Source organism: Aptenodytes forsteri, unplaced genomic scaffold (assembly GCF_000699145.1).
Source record: "Aptenodytes forsteri isolate BGI_AS27 unplaced genomic scaffold, ASM69914v1 Scaffold53, whole genome shotgun sequence".
NCBI classification, from domain to species: Eukaryota; Metazoa; Chordata; class Aves; order Sphenisciformes; family Spheniscidae; genus Aptenodytes; species Aptenodytes forsteri.
This window is the reverse complement of record NW_008795909.1, coordinates 8,224,958-8,233,781: the sequence shown is the minus strand read 5'-3', so window position 1 is coordinate 8,233,781 and position 8,824 is coordinate 8,224,958. Positions and strand designations below refer to the sequence as shown.

Here is an 8,824-nt window from a genome sequence, read left to right as displayed (position 1 = left end):
GGGGCTGGGCTCCCGGGGCCTTTTCGGTGCCGGGGGAGGGCTGCGGGGCAGGGTGCCGGGTCCCCGGCGTTAGGGTGGGGGTGGGACAGCTGGTGCCTGGGTCCTGTTCCCGGTTGGGCTGGGGGAAGGAGCAGGGCGGATGCCGGGGTGGGAGCCGGGGTGCCCGGCAGTGATCTCTGGCAGGGAGGGTCTGGGATATGTGGGTCCTGCCCCGCGCTGGGAGGGCAGTGGGTCCTCCTGCCCCACCGGGAGAGGAGGCAGAGCTGGGACGCTGGTTTGGGGTGGGGGTGAGCGTGTGGGCTCTTGGGTCACTTGCGGGGGGGGGAGGCAAAATGTCTGGGTTCATTTCCAGCATCTTTGCTGAATCATTGTGATCCTGGGCAGAGTTCTTCCACTATCAGCTCTGTGGCTCCTCTGTGATGGAAACCGGCACTTCCCAGCTCCTGCTGCAGGCCCGGGCTCGCAGGAAGGATTTCTGCCCCTGTCTTGCTGTTGTTCCTTGGTCTGTGCACGTGCCGAGCCCTGTTGGTGTGTGCAGGGAGGCTCAGTGGTTCTGACACCTGCCTTCCTCCAAAACTGTTTGGAGATGTGTTTCCGCACACAGACAACTACCAGTTAGTTTCACAGAAGCAACATACGTGGGCAAAACCCAATCGTTGTCGTGGGTGCTGAAAGCCTGAGTGCCCGGGCTTCCTTCAGCAGCACAGGGCCAGCAGGACTAGGCTAGATACAAGTGTCTTCTTTCGGCTCTCGTGAGAGGAGGGCCAGAGTAATATCGTGATGTGGGCATTTCAAACAAGTGGCAGTTAAAATAAAAGTTTGGAACCGGGACTTAAACCAGGATGTCGTAGAGCTCCTCAGGGGAAGGAAGGAAGCTTCAGGAGCTCGGAATTTATAGTGAAGCAATTAGACATAAAGGAGTGAAAATGCTGAGTGGCTAGCGTGAGCGATTTTCCCTCCTGCCTGAGGTGAAGACTAAGTATTAGTAAAAAGCAACTAAAGAAAAGCAAGAACTAAGTTAATTTTTAATAAACTGTATTAGTCATTATAAACGTGACATGTGTAGAAGGTGATGGATGCTGATCTGAATTACCAGAAGATTCGGTAACCGGTTGTTTTAAGAGCTTGCCTCCTCCTTGTTCCCTTGGTTAGGGTAACACGGTGCTGGATCCTCATGGATTTGCTCTGCAGACTATCATCTCGCTGTACAATTTGGTAGCGTACAGTCATCACTGGTGCTAGCTTAGTTTTTGTCAATTCAGGTGAGTCACCGATAATGATTTACAATAAAAACGTGCCTTTCAAATGTTATGACTGGCTGGGCAATAGAGAGGTTGTCCATGTACAGCATAGCTGTGCTGAGGGCAGGAGTTTCTTCTCATCTTTGGAGATCTAAATGTGAGAGGCAGGGAGCTCACTCAGTGAGTGACTGGCTTGAAATACAAAGTATATTTATCTGCATAAGTAGAGTCCTAGCTCTGCTCTTTTTAATTTTTAAGTTGCCATTTGTAGAATTCCTGTCAACTGTATATTGACCTAGAAATCTAAGGTAACTATTGAGGTTAAACAGTTTGTGTGGAGGTTAAACAGCTTCTGTTGTAATATTGATACCAAACTGTCCATTAAAGACTGGTGCTACAAGTAAATCCTTTAATTCCTTTATTGGGAAAACCAGATGAAAAACATTCAGAGCAAACCAGTGGTGCGTGCCTCTTGACTTTTAACTGTTCGGTGTATTTCTGCTCCTCCTTCAAATAACTGCATATGACAGCAGAGCAGTGGTTTTCTCCAGGTGCAGTGTGTAGCCTGTGGCCTTGACCAAATGTGGTGCACGTGGTCCCAGCAGTGCAAACGCTTGGCAGTGCTGCTGGCATCCCCTGGCCTGTCCTAAGCCCACATGTGTGTGTGTGTTCACAGATGCAGGTGTTCAGCTGACTCTCATTTGCTTTCTCTGAATTTCAGCTTGCAAAATGGTTGCACGTTAGCAGCTCTGTTCTGGGAGAAGCCCTGCTAAACTTAATGGGACTACCTGTTGCAGTAGCATTGCTGGTAAATAGCCTTGTAATCCTCTGCGTCGTAATATATGAAATAAGAGTGAGCATTTTATAGATGCAGGTATCCAATTTGGTGTATTAAGTATAAAATGATGACTTGAGTGAGTGCTTTTCTTCAAAGGTACTTTGCTTCTCATTGTGCCTTTCTAGTTTTGGATGTGCTTGGTGCTGGGCTATGGCAGCAGCTGTGATGACCGTGTTAATGCTGTATGTCTTCTCCCTGTGTGCAGAAGCAGCTTAGTGAAAGCAGGACTGTGGTTTGACACAATCTGTGCACTTCTGCTCTCACCAAAGAATGACATCCTGTTTGGCTTAAATGGTGTCAGCAGTTTGTCTGGCTGAATTTCACCTTAAATGAGTATTTCTTATGGTTATTAAAGGCAAGCTGTCTTGGGATACGGCTGCATGTCGTCTGTTATCTGCTGTCTGGACACGAGTAGCCACATTAGTGAGGCTGTCCCTGAGTGCGGTATGTTGTTGTGTGACACAGGGACAAGAGGCAGCTTGAGGCTGCCCAGCCCGGGGTATGGATGGAGTCAGCGTCTGCCCACCCCCACCGATGCATCACTGTATTTCATTCAGGAAGAATTTAAATCATCGTTGAAAGGGTATACGTCATGAAGGGCGTATGTCCCCACCCTCATTGTGATGTGGTTTGCTAGTCCTTATCTCTGGTTGTACCTGAACAGAGCTATTTTTGCCTGTGAAGTTGTCTAGAAATTCAGAGCTCCCAGGCTGATGAGGGAAGCAGCGGGTAGCTGTGATCACACTTGGGCATTGTAGGATGGCCTCCCGGTATCATCCCTTCGCGTTGTGCATCTCGCTCCAGCACTGGCTTTGCCAGGGAGGTTTGTGTGTGCCTAGTGATTCTGGGTCCTTACACAACGGTCAGTGAGACTTCTGGATGCCACTTATAAGTTGAGGGCTGGGTTCGCTTCAGCTAATTGCTCTTGTAAATTATTCACTCCGGTGTTAAATAGCAGTGCTGTGATCAAAGATTAGTTCGTGCCCTTGTACAGACAGGCAGTGTCATCTGTTTCTTTCCCTGATAAAGAAAGTCTTGATTTGTCTGTAGTGTGGACTTAGATGCTGACCAAAATAACATAGTATCTGTCCACCAGTTTAAATAACTCTGGACATCTGTCTGTCTTTGAAATACTCTGAATGTATAATTCCAGTTAATTTTATTAAGGCTGCAGATCTCTTCTATTGTGATTACCAGTGAGGTTTCTGTCTGGCTGCATCATTTCACTTTCAAGTGAATGTTTTCCTTGGATATCAGAAACCTGTACCAGTCTCTCCTATGGCTTTAATGCATCTGCATGTTATACTGGTGTTGTACTTGAACAGAATAACGCCTATAAGTGCTGGAATTTAAAACGTCTGTGCTGTTAATAAAAGTTAATGAGCTGTACTTGAATGACAATTCCAAATAAAGAAAACCTGAATGAATTCACTTCTTGATTTGTGAGCAGTTAAAAAAAAAAAATTACAGAGGTTGGCAGAAGAGCTGGCATTCCAGGTTTATCTGCTGTCGGGGGGTGTGTGTGTGTGCGCTTTAATGTACTTTCTTGAGGCATGCTCCGTCTCTAATTTGTAAAAATAGGATCCTGGTATGACTAGTTCTGTATCTTAGTATTCCTTAATCTTCTGTTGTCTGACCTCACAATTTTCATATACTGGTTTTGTTTTTTCTACTCTTTAATACATCTGAGATGTAGCTGAGGCTGTGCTGGTGCTGCAGGCCCCCGAAGGTCTGAGCTGCTGGACGCTGTTGTGCCCAGGCTGTGGGTTTGGGCAGGATAGCAGAGTTCAGAGAGGTGGGATGTGCTGCCTTGTTCTGCGGTGAATGAGACTGACCTCGTTTGCTAGGAATGAGAAGGGCAAGTAATCTTTTTGGTTGGGAATTAACTGTGAACCTTCAGTTGTTTTGGAATGTAGGGCTCTGGCTCGGCTAAATCTTCATGCTACTTTTAGCTGGGTGACTGTGTGTTGAAGTTTGCTAGTAAAGAGGATGGGAGCAGAAGTCTTGGTAACTGTGTGGTCTTTAAGATGTAAAAATAAACAAAGCTGAGAAGCTGTACCCTACTTAAAACAGACTGACCTAAATTTTCAGCAATTTGAGCAGAGAGGCAGGCTCTGGGTAGGGATAAAGGCTTACTGACGACTGGCTTCCCTGTCCATGCATTGCTTGACATGGTTGACAGGCCACCTTTGGAAAATCTCCACTGGTGCCTGGGGCCATTCCTTTCCCACGCCTTGAGTTGCACAAGCCGGGCTGTGGATTTCCCTTGCTGCACTCGTGTGGAGAGAGTCCCCTTGTTTGCAAGTCAGCAGTTCATTATCTTCTGGGAAGCTACGGCATCAACCACTTCTCAAATTGCTTTTGTTGGAGCATTGTTGAAAACGTTTGATGTCCTCCGGCTTGTCCCTAAAGAGATTTCTTTCGAGAGTGTGTATGTGTCTGTAAAGTCCATTCGTACTCTTTGTCTGTAGATTAATGTTCTTGCTATCAATTGCAGTTCTCCACTACTGAATTATTAATTCCGCAGTGAGATTTTTTTCTTTTCTTCTTACTGTTCATTGACTTTCATGCTTGATTTATTCTTCTGCGCAGTTTGAAACTGGAGCATGGGAATTTTGACTAATATTAACGGATCACATGTATGACCTCAGTGGTGGCTAAATAAATTTTTTTTTAATTGGGAAAAGGACACCTGTCTTTCAAAGTACTCACAGTTTCCCAGGTGAAAGGTAGTCTGGTTGTGAATGTACGTTATTCTCAGAGGCACATTGCTTGTTATTTAACAAAACTGGGATGGTCAGACAGCTGGTGGAGTGGTTACCCGTGTGCTCCAGAGGCAGTCCTGTGGGTAGTGTGAAGGGAGAAGGAGGGAAAAGTTCGTTTGTAGATTCTTCTGCTAATGTGGCTTTGTAGCTGAATGCTCTCCTGGCAGAGAGCCTGCCTTTGATTAGAAAGCATTCCCCTTGGTTGTTCTTGTAGGTACTGATGGTCTGCCATGTTTTGTTCTTTGTTTTGTGTTTTTGTGTGTGCTTTTCCCTGCAGGGAGATAATAAGAGGTGAATTGCCTATCTTTTCAGCAGCCTTCTGTTAAACTTGGAATACCACAGTTCAAGCAATTGAACAGATGGATAATGGAGACTGGGGATATATGGTAAGTGAGCCTGTGTAAGTGTGCGCTGTGCGGTACAACTGGGCTTTCAAGATCCTGCGGTAAGAATCCTTCCAGATCTGTCTTGTGTAGATCCAAAGCTTCAGCTTTCTGAGGAGAAAAACTGCATGTTACGACAGCTTGCTTACATTCTCTGGAGTGCTTCACCTCGCATGCTACTTGTGGGGAGAGCTCAGATTCCTATTTCCTAGGTACAATCAGTGAGTACGTAACTGACACCTTAGGCTCACTGTTACAGTTTTCCTGGCACACAAAGGCTGAAAGTAGTTTGTGCTTCCTGCGTATAAAATTTTAAGGACTTTGTCATTTTATTTATAAGGAAAAACATTTTTCCTTGTAAACCCTGTTTCAAACTAGACAAACACATCTTATTTTTCTCCTCTTCTCTTTCTCTAAACGTTCTGCTGCCATGCATATGTCTCTCTTCTCTGGCTGGCCTCAGTCCTGGTTGTTAGGGTTGGTGGCCAGATGGGATTTATGTTCCTTTCTCTCTTGCTTCCTCATGTGCTATCTGGAAGCTGATGCAGACTGGTTTGTGCTCTGCCCCCTTCTTCCATGCAGCATGCTAACTTGCTAATAAGTATTTCTTTTTAGAGTTAAAAGCTGGAAGTTCTTTTTTTGTTTGCTTGTTTTAATGATGCCTCTTAACCAGTGCATGGATTATTTTGATTGTGAGCTTTTCGTCCTGTGTCTAAACTTGCACTGTCATCCTCTTTTAAGGGGGAGAGAGAGAGACTTCAGACTTGTTCAGCTGAAAACTGTACAGTGTTAACCATTGATGTTTTATTGTCATTGATTTAGTAGCTGCCAGAGAGTTACAGCAGGAGATAGATTGCTGTTATTTTAGCCTATAAAAGGTCTTATGCCTCTGTCAGCAAACACTTTGGTTCCTTAAAATAAATAAGTAATCTGAAAGAAAATACACAAGCTGGAGAAATCTTTTAAAAAAAAAACTTTTTTTTTTTTTCTTCTTTCTTTTTTTTTTTTTTTGTTCTAGAATGAGAAACAGATTGTGAAAGTAAGGAGCACTGATGGGCCTCATTCAGACTAACTTGTTCTTCAGGAAATCTCTCTGTTCTCACTTCCCCATCTGTAGAATAGGAAAAACTCTTGTTGCCCAAATGCAAAACTTACTTCTGTGACAGTAGCTCAGTTGTTAAGATTTCTAAAGCATTCTGGAAATGCGCGTTCTGAATGTTAAGTATCATCCTGTCTAGTTGCCAGTTGTGCCTTGTTGCTAGGTGGCTTGGATTTGTTCGGGTTTAAACACCACTTAAAGGCTTCAAATGGGAGAAGCGTGATTCTCTCCCAAGCCTGCAGTTTTCAAACAGTATTTGCCATGTGTGTCAGTGAGGTGATTGAATCTTCTTGTGGTGGCTTGATTAAACTCTGCAATTTCTCTCTTTCTAGATGACTGATCCAGTCACGCTAAATGTGGGTGGACACATGTATACGACATCCCTTACAACTCTGACGAGATATCCTGACTCAATGCTTGGGGCCATGTTCAGGGGAGACTTCCCCACTGCCAGGGACTCTCAGGGCAATTACTTTATTGACAGAGATGGACCACTTTTCCGTTATGTTCTTAACTTTTTAAGGACCTCAGAGCTCACTTTGCCACTGGACTTCAAGGAGTTCGACCTACTTCGGAAGGAAGCAGACTTCTATCAGATCGAACCACTAATTCAGTGTCTTAATGACCCCAAGCCGCTGTATCCCGTGGATACCTTTGAGGAGGTGGTGGAGCTGTCCAGCACCCGGAAGCTTTCCAAGTACTCCAACCCGGTGGCTGTAATCATCACGCAGCTCACTATCACGACGAAAGTCCATTCGTTACTGGAAGGCATTTCAAACCACTTCACAAAGTGGAATAAGCATATGATGGACACCAGGGACTGCCAGGTTTCCTTCACTTTTGGGCCGTGCGATTACCACCAGGAAGTGTCGCTCAGAGTCCATCTGATGGAGTACATCACAAAGCAAGGCTTCACGATCAGGAATACCAGAGTTCATCATATGAGCGAGCGTGCCAATGAAAACACAGTGGAGCATAACTGGACTTTCTGTAGACTGGCACGGAAAACAGATGACTGATACCGATCCCACAGGAGCCACTTCAGTGATTAGCAACTTAATTGGACAGTAAACCCGAGAGAGTCTGGATTTTGACTAAAGCAACAATGTGGGCTTTTTTTTTTATACGACTATTTATTGTTTATCAGTAAGGACTGGAGGAGTTTTGTTCTCTAGCAGCTCTGTCCTTTTGTCCTGTTCAGAAAAAAAAATGCATGTGCCTGTTCAGTCAAGACACCTTTTTGTTTGAAAGAGGGAGTCCGAAGAATTAGTACAATGGGGTATTTCGTGTCATTAACACAATTCTCTGACGCAACTTAAAGTGCTAAAATTACCTCCATTTAAATGGTTTCTAATCCATCTAATGCTACGATACTGGGAGCAAGAAACAAACAGAATTTAAGATGCAGTTGGGGAAAAGCTGCTATCATGTAGACTAATTTAGTTTCTAAATCAATAAACAGTATTGTAATATTCTAGGAAAACAAATCCCACCCTTTAAAAGTACTTGATAAGTACAGTTTCTTACAGTTATGACAACTGTTTCTTTCTATGCATATAAATCAAGCAACCAAATATCTGTAGCCATGGAAATATGATTAGAAATATTTATATTGGATTCTAAATAAAAAATGTCCCTGTGGTAGAATTCATATTTTTAATGCCTGGTGCAATATTATTCCCAAGTGTAATGCCTGCCAGCAAGAAGCTAATAAAAATGTGAAATACAGAATGCTATTTTGTATTTTTTTTGTCTTCTAGAACTCTAATACTTAAAAAAACCAACCCAAACAAAAAAACCCCCACCCCAAACCTGTTCTCCGTTCTGCAGAGTAGTTCAGATGCTCTGGTAGGGCTCCATTCTCCTCCATTACTGATGTATTTTGTTCCTTTTTGTCTCAATCAGTTGATTCAACTGTCCTCATTATAGAAAAAGCTTGTGTTTTGAAAACTGCATTATGACTAACAAAAGGATGGCAAGTATTTGTATCGGCTAAAGGGATAGGGATGGAGGGAACACAGAGCCTAAATACTTGTAGCTGGTAAGTAGCGTTGTCTGGTTTGTCAGCAGTTTAGCTAGTGACTTTATATAATTTTAACTGTAGAGTGCTGTTTCTGATGATGTTCAAGTCGAGGCACTCAAGTTCTGTGATTTCACTCAATTTTGATTAGCCATTTCTGCTTATCTTGGGCACTTTGTCATAGTTATTAATAGAATTTCTGGTTATGCTCTAACTTGAATGGAGTAAGAGAGTTGATATCCGTTTTGATGGATGGATCACGTTCTCCCGTGAAGTTCTTGTCACAAGTGTTCCTTACCACAACTGCTTTGCTTTTTGGGCTGTGCGGACCACAGCTCTTTGGGGATGCAAGAGGGGGTCTGGATTCTGTGGTAGCTGCTGGTTCTTGAAGGCAGAAGCTTTCCATCCCATCTCTCACGCAGAAGGCCTGTCTCAGGGGTGTATTTGTCATATGTCATCGCCCCCTCTTCATACATTG

General features: G+C 44.0%; 2 protein-coding genes across 2 annotated transcripts in view; one reads left to right on the top strand and one right to left on the bottom strand.

Moving 5' to 3' along the window:
• The window catches only part of PDHB (pyruvate dehydrogenase (lipoamide) beta), a 6,721-nt gene extending 5,491 nt beyond the window's left edge, over positions 1-1,230 (bottom strand). Inside the window, exon 1 of the mRNA XM_009284517.1 lies at positions 1,094-1,230. Within this exon, the coding sequence (XP_009282792.1) occupies positions 1,094-1,230 (137 nt within the window). The remainder of the gene's footprint in view (positions 1-1,093) is intronic.
• Positions 1,231-5,060: 3,830 nt separating this feature from the next.
• On the top strand, positions 5,061-8,053 carry KCTD6 (potassium channel tetramerization domain containing 6). Its single transcript, XM_009284398.2, has 2 exons — positions 5,061-5,230; positions 6,659-8,053. The coding sequence occupies exons 1-2, from the start codon at positions 5,204-5,206 to the stop codon at positions 7,343-7,345; spliced, it is 714 nt and encodes a 237-aa protein (XP_009282673.1). The 5' UTR covers positions 5,061-5,203; the 3' UTR covers positions 7,346-8,053.
• Positions 8,054-8,824: the final 771 nt, after the last annotated feature.

Bases quoted from the DNA above. Each gene is read 5' to 3' on its own strand.
- KCTD6 (XM_009284398.2), top strand. From the start codon at position 5,204: ATGGATAATGGAGACTGGGGATATATG. The intron at 5,231-6,658 runs GTAAGTGAGCCT...CTCTCTTTCTAG, and splicing joins ATGGAGACTGGGGATATATG to ATGACTGATCCAGTCACGCT.